General features: G+C 40.0%; 1 protein-coding gene across 4 annotated transcripts in view; it reads right to left on the bottom strand.

The window, feature by feature from the left end:
- The window catches only part of TFG (trafficking from ER to golgi regulator), a 31,141-nt gene extending 15,941 nt beyond the window's left edge, over window positions 1–15,200 (bottom strand). Inside the window, exons 1-5 of one of the 4 annotated variants that reach the window (XM_014853287.3) lie at window positions 14,854–15,200; window positions 10,462–10,688; window positions 6,951–7,034; window positions 3,880–4,026; window positions 233–400 (exon numbers count right to left, since the gene is read on the bottom strand). In XM_014853287.3, the coding sequence (XP_014708773.1) occupies window positions 233–400; window positions 3,880–4,026; window positions 6,951–7,034; window positions 10,462–10,645 (583 nt within the window). In that variant the 5' untranslated portion in view covers window positions 10,646–10,688; window positions 14,854–15,200. The remainder of the gene's footprint in view (window positions 1–232; window positions 401–3,879; window positions 4,027–6,950; window positions 7,035–10,461; window positions 10,689–14,853) is intronic. The other 3 variants (XM_014853289.3, XM_014853290.3, XM_014853288.3) reach the window with 3 other exon arrangements.
- Between the last annotated feature and the right edge of the window lie 6,158 nt (window positions 15,201–21,358).

The following is a 21,358-nucleotide window of genomic DNA, read 5'->3' as shown; positions in this document are numbered from 1 at the left end:
TGACTAGGAGAGGGAGTGAGAAAGCTCTCGGGACGCTGGGTGGAAAGCATCCACATGTGGATCTAGTTGGTGTATACACACATAGGCACATACACATGTAAAAATCTATTGAACTGAACCCTTAAGATTTATGCACTTCATCATATCCAAATTATCCTTCTATTGCAGAAGGAAAGAAAGAAAGAGAGGAAAGGAAGGAGGGGGAGAAGGAAGGAGGGAGGAACTAACTTACCTGAAACCTGATCATCTGTTAAGCCAAACGCTGACATGACATTTTTACTGATTTCATCTTGGTTTTTTAAAGGGTCAAAGGCTGACATACTTGCTGCCATAACCTGAGTAGACTGTTTTCCAGAAGAATCAGAAGCAGCAGGCTTTTCTTCCCTACCATCCACAGTATCTATAAGAGGAATAAACAGAAACTTGTTTCCATTTTATCTATAGTCAATAAGGCCTGAAAAATACAAGATGGGGAAACACATATGTGCATGAAGTCTGGAACGGGAAGAGGAAGTATCTCTGAATACAGGATCACAGATAATCTTACTTCTTTATAGTTGTTTCTATTTTTATTTTTAAAATCAGGAAAAAAGTCTAAAAGAAATGTAAATAACAGCTTTTTCAAAAAATTCTATCTACCTCCTTCTCTGAGAATTATGAAATGAGGGGAAAAAATACAACTACCTTAAACTGAGAAAATTTATCCTTTTTTTGGAGCCCCATAATTTATACCCTAATATCAGATACATACTGGGCACTAATACTTTATTTTCTAAAAGGATAAGAAGCTTAACTAAAGTTATGGTATCAACTTTTATGTTTTATTTCTACTTGTCTATTGGTCCATTATTAAATTACATGGAAATCTCAAGCCAACCAATACGTTAAACATATACTTGTAATTTGCTATGGCTTCTTCTAAAACACTTACTGTGTATTAATTACTTACTTAAATCCTCACAGATGAAATGATATGTGTCTGGGATTTGCTTAAAATCACATGGGAGGGGTGGAAATGTGTGAGAGTCCAGACGACATGAGACTGACTGTGAGTTGATAATTGTTGAAGTTGGGTGAGGGTTCATGGGATGCATGATAGTATTATTGTCTCCTTCGTATATGTCTAAATGTTCCCATAACAAAATATTTCAAAAATAGAAAAATAAGAGTTCAAACATTACGAGCTGGATGAATTTGAAACCATGCTTTTCTGAGGACCCGAAGCTCCTCAACAGGCATTTACACTACCACTCAACAGGCATTTACACTACCACCGTGTGAAAGAAAAAGGGCTCAAGAGTACCCGCATTTTACAAATAGCAACCTGAGGCCACGATACTAAAAAAGGCATAAAAAACCAAAAACAAACAAGGAAACAAAAAAGAACACTGCTAACCATTTACTCGTGTTAACAGACAATTATCGATATTTTCTATTACCAAGCAAGTAAACATCAGTTGTTAGATCGCCCCTGTGATCAAGACAAAATCCATGCTGTGAAAACATGTAAGTACTAAGTGGAACATAAGGGCATACAGCCCTGCGCTCTCACTCATTCCTATCATTCCACTGGTTATACTAATGTTTCCTCATATAAAATACATCTACCAGTTATCTGTCTTCCTCACCAATTTCCTTCCTCTAACTCCAAAGCTACACCTCAGGAGCCGATCACACCAATCTCACCAGTTATTCCCCCTCAGATGACTACCTTCCACTATCAACACATCTCTCCACTTCTCGCTGACCAATCCAGCAGGAAACGCAACGCATGTCCACTAGGACACTGACTGCTCTGTTAGCTGCCACAGCTACTGCAACAGGTGAAGCCAGTATTTAAGGCAGACTACGCAGCATTTGCCTCAGAGAGGAGAGCAAGTGTCCAAGAACCAGAGCAAGGGCAGAGCACTGAGGAACATGGCAGCCACACGCTTCTGGGTGAGGACAAGCCACACAGTGCATGGCAGTGCCAGCTGACCAGCAGTTTTTTTGTGTGTGTGGACTACACTTGCAGTTTCTGACGTAGGTTTTTTGGTTTATTTTATGCTGTTTTTCTTGAGAAGATTATTAAATCAGGATACGTTCTAAGAGCTTGGCGGCTTAGGAAATTTCATAGAAGGCAGGGAGTCAAGAGGTAAGTGATCTTACTAAGTACAGGAGAGAAAACAAAAAATAAATTACAACCATCTGTAAAAATACAGCACAGAATGTATTATTCAATTCCTTAGATAACTCAGATAAGACACAATAACCAGAAGGATGACCACAAAAAGAAACAACATGTGATGGAAATTCCAAGATGTGGAGAGGAGACCAATTTAACATCTTTTACATTAACACAGGTAAGACGTTAGCAATAAAATATATGAAAACATGGAAATAAAGGACTGATAAAGAAAAGCAGTAGATATAGTGCCAAGAAATAAGTTAGAATAAAAAGGTTGCTTCATCAAAACCAAAAAGCTTACAATTCTATTCCTTAGAGCAGAATGTAGGCTACTGGAGGTAATTTCTGTGCAGTACTGGCTATATTTCTGGAATTCTGATCTAAGTTTCATGATATTCTACAGATGCCTAAATCCACCAAAATTATATACAAATTTTGTTGTGTCAGCACTTATGAATTCTTCTGGGAAAATGGCCAAAAGCTTTCTTCAGATCCTTGACCTAAAATTGGAGCTTTCTGTTTGGAGAGAGAGAGTTCAGAACAGGTAATCTGCTCTGACCTGAAATATAAAGGCTTCATCATAAAGAGGACAGGAGGATCACAACATTTCAGCAAATCTCCAAAACGTTCTGAAATACAGAGATGAAACTAGAAATCACTAATCAGTCACCAAGTGTTTACTGAGCATCTACCATTAACACAATTCCACATGGCTAGAGAACAGAGGAGGAGGGTAATTATGAAAAATGCATCCTTATTTAAACTATAACTAAATTAAAGAAAGAAAACAAAATGCCAAAATTTAGATAGGGCCACAAAATAGAGTATCTCAGAATCTAAAGGTTGCAAGGGATTTTATTTTACAATGCCACTTTTCCACAAAATCATCTTCTATTAAGCCCCTTATATGCAGTCACCCACACTCTCTAAAAAATTACTATTTCACAATATGGACACTTTTAAGCATGTGAAACTTAAATGCAAACACAAAAATTGTAAAAAAAAAAAAAAAGTTTATTTTCTAAGTGCAACATCTAAGAATATTAAAAGATGAGGAAAGCAGTTTTTTAACATCTACTTTCAAGCCATAATACATACTTAAATTTTTGTCTACACTTTAAAATATATTTGGTCCAAAAACTGTATGTCAGTTCCAAATTTGTCGATAAATCCTGCTTTATCTTAATATAAATACTAGATGTGATCTGCAAAATGGGAGAAAAAATCAATTTTTCTTTGCATATTATGATTATTAAAATTGTGTTTAAGATAAACTTCACATTTTAATGTACTAATCTAAAATTATTTTTTGCTTGAAACTTTTTCATATACCACACAAAACTCATGAAATGATTTTAAATTCCTAAGGTTCATTAATTATCTACTACATTGAAAAAGGTTCAAGAGTCAAAGGGTCTGAAACTGACCTCTGTCATAAACCCCAGAGTCCAAGACTAGGTGTAAAAAGATCACCCTCTGGGATTCCCACGCCCTGCCCTCCAGTAAGTCTCTGATGAGATCCAGAAGTTCCTACAATAAAATCTCCCAGGAATCCTGATGGACAGCCAGGTTTAAGAACACAGATACGAATACCAACACAGATACAGAAATGAGAGAGGGTGACTCTGAGGGTGCCATCCCACTCCTACTGAAGAAGAGTTAAAAAAAAACACAAGAAGAATAAATCAGAATAAAATGGATTCATGGTCTACCATTTTCAGGAATACTGGTGGAAGGTCCTGGTTCTCCAGGTGGTTCCAAGCTATCTAATAAACGATTCACTTTATTTCGAAGTTCTATCAGTTCTCGACGGAGATATTTCACCTGACTTGATTCAAGAGGTCTTGGTTGGCCATTCACTGAAATGAAAGCATTAATTTACGTAAAATTAGGAAATGTTCTTATATAAGCATATCAACAGAATAACATGCTATAAGGAAAAATAAAAACAATTTCTTAAAAAAGTGAAACAAAATCAAACAAGACACCTATTGATGTCATTTGAATAACTCTCTTTAAGGAAAGGATTCTTTACTGCTAATAATTTACCTTTTGGAAAAAATAAATATTCATCAGTCTTTGTTGATGCCAGATCTATGGCCTATGACCAAAAAAAGGATTATTAGAAGAATTCAACTATAGAAAAATAAATTAAAACCTACAGAAGGCTTTAAATATATGTAATAGAAATTATATACCTTCAAAGGCTCATTCTATTTCACATTATTCTTTTATAGTCTTGAAATAATATAATAAACACCTTATTCTATACATAAGTGTTAAAAAGTGCAATATGACTAATAGGTCTGTTAACCCTCCCGCCTACTTTTGACCTAAAAGAAGAAAACGTAGCTACCTAAAATAACTGACCTAAAAAATAACCTACTAAAAGAATAAGCAGAACTCATGAATCCACACCACCACTGTCCTTCAAAGCCGTTACTTCCAAAAGCAGTATACAAGCTAAAGAGAGTATTCAGTAATCGTTGGGTTTTTTTATTAATGAGGGCAACATTACCTCATTTAATTACTCATTTTGTCCAACTAACTTTCAGCTAACTAGAAAAAAAATGCAATCCTTCATCCAGCAAAGACTGTCACCACTGAGGTTATTTTAAAAAAAGTGACAAAAGGCTCTGAATGCAAACCTCAAGATAGGAGTTCAAAAATTAACCTAAAATGCTTTACGTATTACCAGTACACATACGTACAAACTCCTGAAGCACCAAATTAAAAAAGGAAATCAACTTGAAAATAAAGGTTCAGAGAGATTCTTTGTTAAATACGTTTCAAAGATCAAAAAACCTATGCAAGCTTTTAGAAGACAATTCACCAGTATTTTACATACTCCCCACATACTTAAGAGGAAGCTCAATGTGCTCTCCTACCTACATCACTTAATTATTGGCTTTTACTGAGTATTACTGGTTTTTCTCTAATATGTGGGAGAAAAGCAGCTCCTGACAGCCAGGACCGGACCTGGCCTTGCAAGGGCTGCCAGAAGCTGGCCTGGCGCTCACAGGCAGGCTGCAGCGTCCTCTTGTTGAACAGGCACAATTTCAAAGAACACCAACAATCAGAAAAGATCATTCTGTGACCGTGATAGATCAACACAAAAACAAAGCCACTCCAAAATCATGTGAGAATTCAGACAAAAACAGGAACACTCACCAAACCACAAAAATGCAGTCTTAGAGTTCTGAACTCTAAGTTCACCAACAGGATTTTTTCTGTGAGAAGCCTATGTGACCTGGATTGAGAACACAGCCCCCAAGGAGATTTTTGCCTTTGCTTCTTGCTATTTTTATAGTAGTATCTGGGCTTGGGAGTTCCGAAACTGTGCAGATAGTTTAAATTTAAACCTAACCCACCTAAAGACCATGGTCATGAACCCTCTAGGAAGCCTCCACAAACTCTGACAACCCAGGGTCTAAGAGTTTCCTATATCAATTCCTTGCCTCTTCTTGCATCAATGGAGAGATGTTTTTCTTCTACAATATTCTTTTTGAGCAATAGCCCACTGAGTGTCTAGGACCTAAGGCCTATAGCATATAGACATCAAATGACAAGTCCTTAGATTATGTAGACTGAAACCTTCACCATCGCCACCAAAACCATCCCAAGTCTCAGCTTTTGGTACTTTTGGCCCTGATTTTTAATTCCATCTATTTTTTTGGTCCCTGGACATCTCCCTCACTCTCCTCAGCAAGCTCTTGTACAGGATTATTTAGCATGTCCTTTGTGTTGCTGAAAGGAGAGTTTTCGGTTTATCTAATCTGCCTGACAGGTGGCCAAGAGTGGTTAAGTATTTTAGATTTAATTCTATTAAAAAATACCTTTTATTTAAAAAATTTTAAACAGGTTTTTATTTGTTATTAGCACTTCAAAATCTGATTCATATTCACCCTTCCTAGACAGAGATGAAATGGATACAATTAAATCAATTGGCCATGATCATATTTCATGGAACTACAAGGTTCAGTGCCATATAACTTTTTCGAAATGCTGAACAAAACAAAATATCCAGAAAAAATGTCCATATTTTATTTTTCACATAATCATGCTTCCACTTTAACTCTGTCATCATTTCTATCTTGTTTCTTAATAGTTCTGCCTTGCAAATCTGTTACAATTTATAAGAAAATTAAAATCTAAAAAATTAAAATTAGTCTTATATTTGTCTTTTTATCAGAACTATCTCTAATCCTTAAGTACTCCTTGAAAAATAATGTCTAAAGTATCAGGCCTATATGGTAAGCCCTGAAAATAAGTAAAAACCTACTATACTATAGAAGATAATCATATTCTTAGAGAACTAAACTTAATAAAAGTAGTTTTAACCCTGCAATTATTTCCAATCCTGGAAACACTTATCCAAGGGGTACACATCACTATTTAGGGTAACCGAGCAGATGGCGAATTTAAAACATGCCTAATTTCTGTTAATCTTCAAAAAAATATAATTAAGCCTTAATATTTCAAAAAAGTCTGATACAGCTAAATTAAAGCAATAATACTCTACTAGGGATATTTAAGTTATCTCTGAGTTCAAAAACAATAATCTTAATAGACCCAGTTCTTAGTGAATCAAACTTTCATCATTTTCTTAAAACATACATAGTCAGAAGCTTCAAGTAATTTAAGACCACTCCTGGAACACCAATTAATGTAAGCACCTTTTGAAAAAGTTATTCCTCAATTCTGAGTCTTTAAAAAAAAAAGGCTAAAAAGTCTTTAATAAAAATGAAAAAATAGTAAATTTATTAGAAAGTTTACCACTTACCGAATAATGTCAGTTTCAGTATCCTACTACACTGAATTGCAAAGGAAAGGTCAGAACTATCAAAAATTGTTATAAGATCTCCATCTGCAATATTAAAAAAAAAGAAATGAGATTCAGATTGGCATCAGTAGTAAACTAGGATATACATTAAATTAAAATCCAAAAAAATGTAGAGTGCAGAGTATAATTAGAATCTCCCAAAAAAGTCTTAAACATTAAAGAATCTAAGAAAAACATATTTGTTCAAAAGAATACTACATCGACTTTGCTACTTGTTTTTACGGCAGGGTATTTATCACACCCACATTAGAAAAGCCAAAACACAGCTAAAATTAAGGCACCAGTGATCTTTCACTAGCCAACAGGAGGAGGTTCATGGTACCAATATCATAAATTATTGGTTTAGACTGAAACTTTTCCATTCCAAAAAATTTAAATGTATTTATCAAAAGTTGAATCAAGACTCTCAAGGTTGAAATCTGAATTCTACGTACAGTAAAACACCATTGACACAAACAGAGGGGGAGCCATACAGAATAGTAACTAAAAGGGCTGCAAAAAAGATTTTCACAGAACAGCTCTAATAAAAGGGGAGGCAGGGGATGCTTTCAGGTCATCAAACTATCAACTCTCCCCAGAAAAATATCCATACACATGAGACTCTGCAATCCCCTAGATCCCGAGGATAAAGAACACTATAATTAGCATATCAATTGCCTGTTTCAAAAGCTTTCAAAGAGCTAGGGGGAAAAATGTTCTCTGGAGAGAGCAAGAACAGAAAGGCAGCCACAGGCAAGACGCTGGTCAGGGGCCTCTGCAGGGTATCTTCACAGATGCTGTGGGGCTGGAGGGGCGGCTTTATCCGGGGAGGCTGGGAGGCTGCTCCAGGGACGCCCTGCTACACCAATTTTAACACTGATTACATAGGTTCATTTTGGACAAAGATGGCAATAAAAGCCATAACTGAGGATTTTATCATTCTTTTCAGCTCTTTAAAACCAGACCCACTTCTTGTAACAAACATATCTAATGTTCAACTTCAGAGATTCTACTCATAAGCACATTTTTAAGAAAACAATGCAAAAGAAGGAAACTTTCTATAACTGTCTTTTTTTCTTTTCTGAATTCTCAACAGAAGCAGAATATCCTGACGGCACAAACCTGACCTAGGCCAGCACTCAGCCCTAGTACCCAGCACAGTCTAAGGAACACAAATCTGTACAATTCAAAACACTCAAAAACACCAGGAAAAATAAATTCACCGGGGAAACTACAAGGGGGGACAAAGTTTCAACAACGAGGATCCTCTAAGCTAGGTGTCCATGAACTGTGACCAATGGTCCAAGCTGTGCGTTTACAGGACTGTAAACTAAGAGTGGTTTTTATATTTTTAAACGGTTTTAAAGCAAGGAAGATGAGCTAGAGGCCTTATGTGACCCACAATGCTAAAACTACTTATCAGCTGATGTTTTAAAGAGAAAGTTCGCTGACCTTTCAAAAATAAGGGAGTTAAGAGAACGCCAGTTAAACAGCGAGGTCAACGTAAGATATGCCAAGTTTGAGGCGAGACAAAGTATCTCAGGTAAAACGAAGACCATTAAAAATTTGAGTTGTCAAGTCAAGAAAAAGAACAAATTGATCAAATTAAGGCACACGTAGAAATCAAAGAGTTTCATGGAAGTCAATGTATTCTAAGTAGATGAGATTACTAGGGAAGAGAACAGGAAGAAAATTGCTCTCCTTGATTGTTCCTTAATATGGGTGACCCTCAAAAATTAGTTCTAGGAACTTTTAGATCACACATTACAAAAAAGAAAGGAGAATTACACCTGTGGCTAAATGGCCAGTTCAGCTGATCATCATTGATTTATACCCCTCTTCCACAGTATAAGTTGTTGGAAAGTGGCTGTCCAAGCGGGGACATTTCTCAACCCACTGACATCTCAGCAGAGCCACGTGACTGGGGTCTGGCCAATGTGACGTGAGCAGAAATGCCATCCAGCACCTCAAGGCCTAGAGAGGGCAACAGCCCACGTGACCCTCTACACGTGGTCTTCTTGCCTGCCGGATGCCAATACTCAAGGTGAGCCCGTAAGCCATGTGCTGAAGACATCAGAGCTTCTGTCAACCTGGGTCCCTGAATGATTTGAGTTAAACCACTAAGATCTTAAGATTTCTATTATAACAGGTGGCATTACTTTAAGCTAAGACTCAGAAAGACAGAGAAGCTATTAGTGATAAGAAGAAAACTGGGATAGCAGTGTCATAGATGTTAAGGGATAAAGAGTATTTAAAAAAGGATGACAGGGATAGCAGTGCCAAGTATGGAGATCAAGGTGAAACAGACTGGAAATAGATTCAGCAGCAGTAAGAGAGCAGTAACCACCGACAGCACAATCTCCAAAGAGATGTTAACAAAGGAGACTAGTTTAAAGAAAAGGAAACAAAGATACTACTATACTACTATTATAATTCCACTGTGTCTGATGAAACAGTTGTCATTTAAAAACCCATCCCCATAAAAACAGTTTTCTGGAGGCCAGCCCAGTGTCATAATGGTTAAGTTCGCCTGCTCTGCTTCAGTGGCCCAGGGTCTGCTGGTTCGCATCCTGGGTGCAGACCTATACACTGCTTATCAAGCCATGGCATGTCACACAGAAGAACTAGAAGGACTTACAACTGGGATATACAACTATGTACTGGGGCTTTGGGAAGAAAAAAAAAAGAGGAAGACTGGCAACAGATATTAGCTCAGGGCCAATCTTCCTCACCAAAAAAACAACAAAAAAAAATAGTTTTGTGGTCAAATGAGCCTGGGAACACTGCACACTATAAACTAACAATGTACATCAGCATATCATATGCTCTGAAAATTCCTGCAATAAAGAAATACTTTTGTCTTCATTTAAACCGGCTTTCCCATACTTAGTTGACTATGAAATTCTTTCTCATTCAATATCTACGGATATCCCTTTCACTTTGGGAAATACAAGTGAAAGTTTGGTTTTAAAAGCAAAGAGGAAGCCAAACTTGCACAGGCAAAAGAGAAAAAAAAATGCTTGTAAAAATGTATGTGAAAGCATTCTATCACTTAAAATCCCCTTCTAATAAGAAACCACTTAGCTCTTTATTTTTTTTTCGTGAGGAAGATTAGCCCTGAGCTAACATCTGTGTCCATCTTCCTCTATTCTGTATGTGGGACCTTGCCCCAGCAATGGCTTGATGAGCAGTGTGCAGGTCTGCACCCAGGATCCGAACCCACCTACCCCAGGCCACTGAAGGAGAACGCATGAACTTAACCACTACACCAGTGGCCAGCCCTTTAGCTATTTTTAACTTATAAAACAATTGTAACTAACTACATGAGCATCCCATTAAATTAAAGACAGTGGTCACTCAATTACCATGGAAGGGAATGGAATTTTTATTCTGAGATAGTTCAGTGAAAAATGGGCAAAAGAACATATATAATACTTAGACTTCTAAAAACTAACTTTAGAAACACTCTTACCTTCATCTTTATACTTTATTGTAACTTCATCATTACTCAGAAGTTTTCCTCTGAAAACTCGCTGCATCATTAACACTAACTCATCATAAGTAATATCTTCATTATGAATGGGAATTCGTCGAATATCCTCCCCAAGTTGAGCTTTGATGATTAGCTTCCCACTTAGGTCCAACTGTCCATTCATGGTGGACTCCAGGATGTTCTCTATACACAACTCTAGAGAAAGACTGATAAAATGGTTTTGACAATTAAACATCTATAAAACACATCTTGAAAGTTGAAAAGCAAATATACTATTAGAATCTAATGAAATTCTAGCCTTCAAAAGAGAGTCACTGTTCCAGTATTGCCATATTCATGTTAAAATGGCCTGGAGATAACGATTTTATTATATGCATTAGAAAATAAGTTTATTATTTTATGTTTATTATTTTACCCACATATTTAACTGCTTATCTGACTTCACCATTTAGATGTCTAACTTATTTCTAAAAACAAACTCCTGATCTTCCCCCCAAAATCTGTTTCTCCTGTACTCTCCTCCATCTCAGTGACAATTCCTTCCTTCTTTCTAGTTGTTCAAGATAAAAAAAATCTTAGTTCCTTTTTTCCTCAAACCTTTTTCCTCACATCCACCAAACTGCCAGTAACTCCGGTTGCCACTCCCTTTAAACTATCTCTACAGTCCAATCACTTCAGCGGCTTCACCTCTGTCAACCTGATCCGAGCCACCATGACGTCCTGCCTGGATTACTGCAAAGACTCCTAACTGGTCTGCCCGCTTTCCATCCATTCTCAACACAGAGTCCCCCTGGCCAATAAAATCTCACTCACTCTGCTCAAAAGCTTCTCAAGGAGTCCCATCCACTCTCAGTAAAAGCCAGAACTGCAAGGTCACGACCTGGGCCCTGGGCCTCCGGCCAACTACTTCACCTCCTCTCCCACCTCCCCAGGTGGCCCTGCTGCCCCGGCTTCCCCTTCTCCTCAGCTCAAGGCTCTGCACGCTGCTGCCTTGTCTCGAGCCCTCTTCACACTCCTCACATAATTCAGATCCCTGATTACATGTTAATTTCTCATAAGTTTTCCTTGGCCGTCTAACCTTATATAGTTCCTTTGTCACTTTCTTACCCTGCTTCGTTTTTCTCCAAAGCCCTTATCACTACCAGACATCGAAATTTAATTTTTTATTGTCTTTTCCACTAGAGCGTAGGGAAGAAAATGGTTTCGTTCAGTGTATTCGCAGAGCCTAGAACAGTGCCTCGCACATGGCAGTCACTCAAAAGTTGGTAAACGAAGGGAGAATATTAGAATATAGAATATTAGAGTTATATAGAACATAGAATATAGAATAATAGAGTTGGCTTCCAAACTCTATTAGCCTATAGCTAAAGACTAACCCTGAAGAGAAAAGCATGTGTGAACACTAAAATAGTCTCAAATTTTTATTTCTAAAATAAGAAACACCTCATGAGTATTTTTGCTAATTTTCTGCTCTATTTTGGGAACTTGAGGGAAAAGGACTAATGAGTGATACCCTCCTGAGCTTTCTAACAAGACTGTCCACTACCGTTTCCACACATTCCATAACACACCCCTCCCCAGACCTAAGTGGGTGTGTAAGATCAGATTGCACACTGTAAAAAAGAAATAAGGCAGTGCAGAGAACTGACCACTAAATACTAATGTGCTACAGAACTTTTCCCTCTTGGGTTTTACTTTAACCTTATTTCAGATTATTCAGTGTTATTATCCTGTAATGACTTTGTAATCCTAAACTCAAAATAATGTCTGAAGTCTCTAGTTAGTTAATGGTTACTGTATAATAGAGAGAACACTTACGATTAAATAACGTGCGATTAAATAACATGTTAATAGCTCTTCTTCTCAAAGCCTTTCTCTTGTTCTCAAGACCAAGATGTTCTTGAAGACATTATCTATGACTACTGCGCATTTCCCTAGCATCAGCTCCTACAGGCTGCATTCTGGTTTCGATCCCATGCTTTACTACTGGCAGCTTTCTGTTTTCTCCTCTTAAATTTGTTATTTCATTAACATCATATTTGGTTTTCATACTTCTCTACAACTATTCTCTTTATGTATGTATGAAAGCACCCCACCTGCCTAACACATCTACCCTTCAAATACTTGAAAGTTTTCATGAATCCTAATTCATTTCATGAATATTACATATAAATACCCTAAAGTTCTTCTCTAAATGCCCTATATCCTTCCAGGTAACTTTATTTTATTAATTATATTTTATTATTTTTTATTAATTATATTTTATTAATAAATCTTTAATGTCCCATCTTAAAATGGGGCATTAAACACTGAATCTAACACTCTAAGGTCAGTTCAGAACAGGGTGGACTGTGTTCCACGATCTGGATGCTATGTTTGTCTTAATATAAAATAAGAATAGTTAGTCTTTTATCTACCAATTCTCACAATGGACTTCTCATGAAGACTGTGATTAAGTGAAACCTCCTAAGACCTTTTCACCTGTTAGCCAAACCTGCTCTCTTCATTCAGGAAACAGTTACTGAATACCTGCGAGGTGCCAAGCTCTGAAGTATAATTACTTCAACAAGGTGGCAAAGATTCCACCTTGTTTGCCTTACAGCCTGAGAGTAATAAGGAACTTCAGGAAATCAACATATGTCACCTTCTCCTCCCACAGGATGTGTAACCCAGCAATAATGTCATGAGGGACCAGGGCTTGGGTTCAGCAAGACGGTATTATCTACTCTCAGTAGCACCTAGAATAGTGCCTGGCAAATAGCAAGTATTTAAAGACTTGGTTTTGCTCCCTGAACAAAACATGAATGAGGAATAATAAAGTTCTAATAAAGGGACTAGAAGAAGCTGTACTCTCAGGTCAGTTCCCAAGCCAGCCCTTCACACTGTACCTTCTTTATGTAGCCAGACCTGACTGCCCACAACACACATACTCATAATTAAGAGAAATTTCTAACATCAAATACAACTGATAGCATGTCCTTTTGATTGTGGGGGGATTGTTGCTTGGTTCCAAGAGATCTGAGAACAGGAGTCTCTCTTACTCTGTATCTGCTATGTTTGCCTGCAAATTTACTTATTCCTTGGTGTTTTCCATAGACTGCAAACTCCTTGTGGCCAGAACCAGGGCTTCCTTCCTAAGGCTGTCCCCAGTCTGTGCAGTCACCTCCTCAAGGCATGCACGCAAGTATCCCAAAACTAAGGGTACCACAAAATTTTCCCTTCTGGGGGAAATCCCATTCCCATATTTTTTTATGTAATAGTAGAATTCACGTCCTCTTTTTCTCTAACTTCTGTCACAAGGTAGACTGGTATAAACCACTAGTTGCCAGGACTGCTGGTGAGATTCTTACAGCATTTTCTTCTGCCATCTTGTCCTTTCCCCACTCTCTCTGAAGTCCAGAAATGATACAGCCACTAACTTAGGAAACTTTCCAAGAGGAACGCTGTTCTCAGCGCTGGAGAATAAAGTGACATGCCCAAGGACACATAAAAAGCCTGCCTCTTGAACGACGATCTAAGTTCAGTGGCCAAACCTCCAGCTCCACTAACCCGTGGGTAGGGCCCTGCTCAAATTCAGAGGGGCCTCCTTAGGCACCTGTAGAGGGTAGCAATTTCCTTTAAGAAACTCTAAGCCAATCAACCCTGGATTATTCCAAAGAACGCAAGGAGCCTCCAATCCTGCTTGACCAGAGGCAGCGTAGCAAGATGGTAAAGATTCCCACTAACTAGGCTTGGGATCTTACGCAAGTACTTCTGCAGGCCTCGCTTTCATCATATGCAAAATGGGAATAACATCTAAATCTAGAAGGATCCTTGTGACGACTAAAGGAGATCATGCATCCGAAATACTCAGTACAGTGTCTAGCAAAGTAAACTCTTAAAAGTTAGCTGTCATGATCAACGTCATCACTATACCACTGGGCTGGGCCTCCAGACGGCGCTTGATTCAGCAATGACAGCGAAGGAACGGGGTTCCACTCAAGTGACCCCAATCCACTTATTCCCAGAGCGCCATTCTCCGCCCTCCTCACCCTTCCCAGCCCTCTGAGGGGAGGCGCTCGCCGGCCCCGGCCTCCCAAAGCACCTCTCCTCCCCCTCGGCCACCGCGACCCCCGCAGCCGGCTAAGTCCGCGCGAGCTCACCTGCCGGCCCGGAGACCCCGAGGCCCACCTCCCTGTCCCCGGCCTGCGGGGTCCCTCCCCACCGCGCTCCGCTCCCCTCCCCCAGGGCCCCACCCGACCTCCCCCTCCCGTCCCGCGGCCTCTTCCACGGCCGCTCCGGCCCCGCCGCCCGCCAATTCAAGAGGGGCCCTCCCCGCGCTTCCCCGTCGTCCGGCCCGCCTGGTCCGAGCCTCCGTCTCAGCGGCCATACCGGCTTCCGAGGCCGCCCGCCGCCGCCCCACGGTCTCCGCTGGCCGGACACTGCGAGGCTACGCCAGGCTCTGGGGCGTCGGGAGGCTGAGCTCACGGCCACTCGGTCCCCTCGGCAGGCCGGGCCAATGGCGCGGACCCACCGAGCCCAGCGAGAGCTCGGCCCAGTACGTGGCAGGTGGGGAAGAAAGGGGCGGGAGCAAGAACAAAATCTGTCCCTTGGCCCCGCCTCCCGGCGACAGGCCACCCCAGGACGCATGCGCAGCGGCGCCGGCGCGGAGCTGGCGCGGCCCGGGGTGGGGCGTGAGCCGCAGTCTCCGCTTTCTCATTGGAGGATCGAACGCAGGAAGTGTGAGCGGGCTGGGAGCACGCATGCGCGGGGCGTGACCAGGCACTTCCGGTTTTCCTGAAAGCTTGCACTTCCCGTCTCGCGCTCGTGGGAGGGGCGTAGTTTGCTGTTCTGGCTTCTTTTTGAGAGCTGGTTGAAAGTGGGCGTTTGTCCAAGTTTGGGTGTTTTTTTGTGGCCACTGTAGTTGTCCTAGTCGTATCTCGAGAAAAACGAACACTTTTCCCGCCTTCCTTTTGCAAATTCATTCATTCACTATTGAGCGCCTACGCCTTGTCAAACACGGTGCTGGGAATGGGGATGAATCAGTCTGTGAGCAAGGAGTTTCCAGTAGCGTTGACCAGACAGGACAAACTTATGAGTGTGTAAAAGATAAAGGCTAGGAAATTAAGGCAGATTAAGGATTTCAGAAGCCTTTTTGAAGGAAAAGGTATTTGAACGGGCCCTGTAATGCTCTTCCCTTATCTTCTTATCTAAAGCATTTGTTTTGAATACGTGTATTTATGTAAGAAGTGCCCCGGCACAGACTGAACCATACGTTTGCAGGGGAGGTGCTATTTTAAAAATTGCAGGCAACTTTTGCCTTCTAAAACGGAGACTAAGCAAAAAGTAATTCGAACTCACCTGGTCCCCAGTTCTTGACCAATACTCCTGAAGGACACGGGGTAAAGTGAATTCAGGGCGAGAAGTTATATTCTTTTAGTACTGTAAATAGTGTGGGGTTTTTTTGCAGTCATAGGTCTGAAAAATACTGTTTGAGAGTGAAATGTATGAGTTTAGAATGCGTTTTTGCCTCTGAATTGTATTTTCGAAAGCTGTGTATATTGGTCTTTGAGCAAATGCTTGCAGAGATTGGGGGAGCGAGGACTATAGAAGGAATGAAAAAAGTTCCTGATCTCAGAATACTGTTCTTCATTGCTTGTTATTTAGAACTGAGTAATCCAGACTTGGGGAAAGAAGTGCTATCCAATAATAGAATTTGATGTCTTTGAGATGGTTTGCGATTGGATAAAACCACACAAATATGGGCAGAGGTGAAATACTCCCTGAAGGAAATGAATTATACCACTGTCAGTCTTCCTAAAAAGAGATCAGATCCTGGAGCCAGAGATAAGGTGAGGTACCTTAGCCTGGTATGAGGGGAAACAATTTCCTCTCTCTAGGCACCCAGCAAAGGGGCACTCATTCAAGAGTCCTGCCATTGAGGAGAAATAAACTGAGCCCTGTTACACTGGGGCCAGCTGGAAGCTAGGAAGAGAGGCACCCAAAAGGTGGTCTTGTAGAGGGGCATGTGGAATCCAAAAGCAGCTTGAGGTTCTTTAAGTTATAATTCCCTCATGCTTCACCCCCAGGCAGTTGGTGTATTCCCACCTGTTCCCAGCTCCCACGTGGAAATAGAGAGATGAGGTAAGATGATACCTCAGGTCGAAGCAGAAGCAGGAGCTGCCTGAGGCAAGAAGTGAGAATGGGGAGAGTAAAGCATTATTTGGAAGCCAGATCAGAGGCTCAGGTGACGTGGGTCAAGAAGGACATCTAGGCAACATTAAGGCATTTCCTCAGGATTCTCCAGAAATATACATTTTTAAATTTTTAATAAGGAAGTTTATAAAAGAGTTTGCCTCCTGCTATCCAGCTGGATATAGGCTTACAATATTGTGATTGGTCGTGAAATCGACGACACGGGTTTATTTATATGTCATATGAGAGCATGTATAGAGAAGCACACGAAATGATCATCTGAGTCTGTCAAATTGACCCTTTAGATTATAAACACCTTAATAACAAGACCATATGCTATTTTCTTGTTTCAGCTTAATACTAAATTGTCCACAGAAACTTCAGTGACCTTTCCTGTTCCTGATCCTATATGACAACTACATTTTAAAAATTAACTTAAAAGCATATGAACAGCAGGAACTCCCCACCCAACCCAAGGATTAGAACATAATCAATAAATGAGGTCTCTCTATGAGCTCCTCCCCCACATAGTCCCCATGCCACTCTGCGGAATTTCATGTTTAACAGTCCCTTGGGGTTTTTGTTGTTTTTTTCTTAATCCTCTATATAGTTTAGTCACAGATATATGTATGGCTATGGAATATGTTGTTCAATTTTACTTGTTTATAGACATTATATAGAGTAGCATCTCTATGTAGTTTTTGGGACATAATTTTTCCACTCAATATTATGTTACTAAGATATATCCATGTTGTTGCCTGTAGCTGGAGTTCATTTATTTTCATTGCTGAATAATATTCCCTTGGTAGAATTTACCACAAATTTTTTTTAACGTATTTTCCTATCAAAGTATATTTAGGTTGTTTCCAGTTTCTGCTGTGTGCCTCTATGAACATTCTTCTGTATGTCTCTTATACAAGAATATCTCTTGATTATATGCTAATGCATGGATTACCAAATGGTAGATTATGCAAATATTTAGCTGTATAAGATAATGCCAACTCTTGGGGCCATTAAGACTTTTTTATTTTGTGGGGGATTGTAAATGGTATCTTTTTGTGGTCTTACTGAAGACCATGAGGACTACATTAGAACCCTGATTTTGTATCAAACATTTGATAGTTAGACATTTAGTTCCTTATGAAATATCATGTGATTGTTCTTATCCTTACTTGTAATTCTGTCTTTGGGGAGCTTGTTCACCGGCCGCGTCCCCACCCCCACCCAAGTTGAGAGCAGTGATTATATTCTCTCTATCCCTCCGAGCATCTGGCATTGATTGCCTTGTGTGAATAGCAGGCATTCAATGAATATCTGTTGAGTCAATGGGCTAGTTATTACTGTTTCTGTAATGTATCCAGAGTTGCTGATGATACAAGTCTCTGTACTTATGCTCCCAATAAATGCAGGTGATAACTGGTGACAGAGCCATAACCTGAATTGAACCAGTTACCATCCTTCCCAAGAACATGGTTTCCCCACTGTATGTGTCGACACTGATTTTAGTTACTGTTGCCTTTTGTTAGTGAAGCCAAAAAGGCTGTTATCAGACAATTATCAATTACTAAGCACTTATGGAAACATTTATTGGGATAAGCCTTAATCAAGCCCTTAAGAAGATTGTTCTTAGGTAATCACAGCTTTAAAGTGCTCTTAGTCAGAAAACAGCTTGACCTCTTTTTTGTGTGACGCTTAGAAAGATACTGAACCAGAGTAAGTTGAACATGATGCTCACCTGGCCCTCTGTCCTACCTCCAGGTGAATTTGGCCTTAAATGAACACCAGCAATAGCCTTGAATCAGAAGTGTGAAAATTGGAAATATGTGAAGAAAGTAGGAGCAGTGTAAGGAAATACTTTGACCCTGCCTGTACCATGGGAGAAATGTGGCTGTACGTTCGAAGGTTACTTTCCATGTTCCACGGACATCTGAAGAAAGGTGAGTATTGTCCTGTGGTTCTGAGGGAGGGAGTCAGCTCACCTACCTAGCATCTGCTCTTTCTCCATCAAAGTCTATGTGGCTAGAACTCTTCAAATAGAAGGAGAGAAATCGTAAGAATGAAAAGGGAAGTTCTCAGACTGGACAGGAAGTGGGCCAAAGACTATGAGCCTTGTAAGCAAGTTAGATGAACCCTGTGTTTCATCATGTTTTTCTTTAGTAGTTAGTATAAATCATTTTGAAAATTTCAGTCATCTCAGCTACCCTCAGGGGAACCAAAGAAAGGATGTAAGTTCCTCCTTGGGTGGGATTTTCAAAGGAGAAGTTATGTCTTTCCCTGAGAATCAGCTGTGTTGTGGAGGCAATCGGCTAACTAAGAGAACGCCAGACAGAAAGGTGAACTCAGGAGGGCCAAATAGGGACCAGTTGGTCAGTCAGCCTCCCCTCCATTGGCCAAACATAATGATCTGTTTGTGTAAACAAAGGAAGCTGCCACCCCACGCAGAAAGAACAAAGGAGAAAAGAGTGATCTTCTTACTGTGTACCTGCAAGTCATTCTTAGCATCAGCTAAGCAAAACAGTTCAGTCTGTCCTGCCAGCTACACATCCACTGAGACCCTAAAATGTTTTTGCCTTGCCATGGGGCTCTATGTCCAACCGTTCTTTAGGGAAATTGCTCCTTGAAGGCAGTTCTTCCTAGATTTTGTATCTCTAGAGGCTGGCATCTCCTAAATATTCAATACATATTTATCGAACGAAGGAATGAAAACTAATTTCCCCACCATTTTATAGGGCAAGCTTCCAGAAACAGGAAGCAGCCATCACTGGGGAGTTCCTAGCTCCCTAGCAGTATAGGATTTTATCTCTGAGTAATTTGAAATTGTTCTCTTTTCTTTCTTTACATCTCCTGGAGACAGAGCTGAGTTACTGCTTTGCACTCTGTCAGAGTTTAGGTTGAAAGGCTAATGCCACAAGATGTACATGGAGATCTCACAACTTTTTGTTTGATTAACGGTAGATTTTTTCAGCTCTTTTAAGAAACCCAGATGTCAGACTCTAGAAACCAAGCATGTCAGATCAAACTCTGGGTACTTGGAGGCTCTCCATCTCTAATCTTTCTGCCAATGACCCTGCTTTCAGTCCCTCCATACAAATGCATAGTTAAACAGGCCATTCTCAAAAAGCCATTTCAATGAAGAAAAACTCACTGATAATAAAAGATGCAAAGTAAAACCACAATGAGATGCTATTTTTCACGTCTTAGTTTGATAAAAATCAAAGGTTCATAATACTTTATAGAAAAGGGTATGGCAAAGTAGACATTTATACTCTGTTGTGGGGGCATAAGTTGCTACAAACTATTTAAAGGGTGGTATGGGAAAATTTATCAACATCTAAAGTACCCAACCCTATATGACCCAGCAGTTCTATTTCTGCGGTACCAGAGAAACCTTTGCACATGAGAAAACAGATACCCATTAATGTGTTATTTTCAAGTAAAAGACTATGGAGCAATTAAAAGAAATTTACACACATACAGTTAGACCTCAAAATCACCTTACTGAGTGAAGAAAGCAAGTTTCAGAAAGTTGTTACTGTGCAGAAAGAGTTAATCTGGCAGCCCGAGACCACAATCCTTACAAAGCCCTGCTTGCAGGGTTGGCCTGGGCCTGGTGTCTGGGAACCTGGATTTTGGGAGCATACCCACCATCCTTTAATAAGAATGGTGCACTGTGCCCAAACCGTCTGTACAAACAATGTGGTTTATGCTGAACAGTTGCTTGCTTCCTGGGACTCTGGAATTTTTGGTACATGCCAGGCAGAGGGTGCCTTTGTGACCAGCCCCAAATAGAAACACTGGGCACTGAGTCTCTGATGAGCTTCCCTGGTAGGCAACATTTCACATGTGTCGTCACAATTCATTGCTGGAGGAGTTAAGCACATCCTGTGTGCCTGGACTGGAAGAGAACTTTTGGAAGTGTGGGCCTCTTTTCCTCTGGACTTCGCCCCATGGGACTTTTTCCTTTGCTAATTTTGCTTTATATAGTTTTGCTGTAATAAATCAGAGCCATGAGTACAGCTTTATTCTGAATCCTATGAGAGCCCCTAGTGAATCATTGACCCTGGGGGTGGTCTTGGGGACCTCTGAATCAGTTCCCTATGCCATTTATGTAAAAGAAGGAATAAAAGCACACACACAAGACTATGAATTTCCATGCGTATATAATTTTGTTTGTATGTAGTTCTTAAAATCTGGAAAGATACACACCAAACTTATCACAATGGTTAACTGTGGGGAGAAGGGGAAGGAAGACAAGAGGTGGGGCCTGGGTTTGGTAGGAATTAGTCAAAGGGGAATTTGGCTGTATCTGGCATGCTCTAATTTACTTTCTCTTTTTAAGGATAATATACTCATGTGATACTTAGGTGGGAAAAATATCTTAAGTTAATTTAAAAATAATTTCAGCCTGCATTTCGAGTCACACAATTTTAGAGCTGGTCAGGAATCTAGACTTCACCTGGTGCTACCCATACCTTTACAAGGGTGGAGCCTCAAGCTTATGCCTCCAGAGGCCAATGTCTGCCTCACGTCACAGAACTCCTAGTTCAGAATGCTTCCTTCATCTGCAGTTGCTTGGTAAGTACAGCAGCCAGAAAAAAATAGTCTTCTTTTCCTGTTATTGCAAAGGTCCAGAGGGCCTCAACTGTTACATTATGGTTTCACAGCAGCTTATATCAAAGTTCAGCAAATTATCAATGTCATA

This window comes from Equus asinus, chromosome 5, assembly GCF_041296235.1.
Source record: "Equus asinus isolate D_3611 breed Donkey chromosome 5, EquAss-T2T_v2, whole genome shotgun sequence".
Taxonomy (NCBI): domain Eukaryota; kingdom Metazoa; phylum Chordata; class Mammalia; order Perissodactyla; family Equidae; genus Equus; species Equus asinus.
Note: the sequence above shows the minus strand (reverse complement) of the source record. Positions and strands in the feature narration are given on the sequence as shown.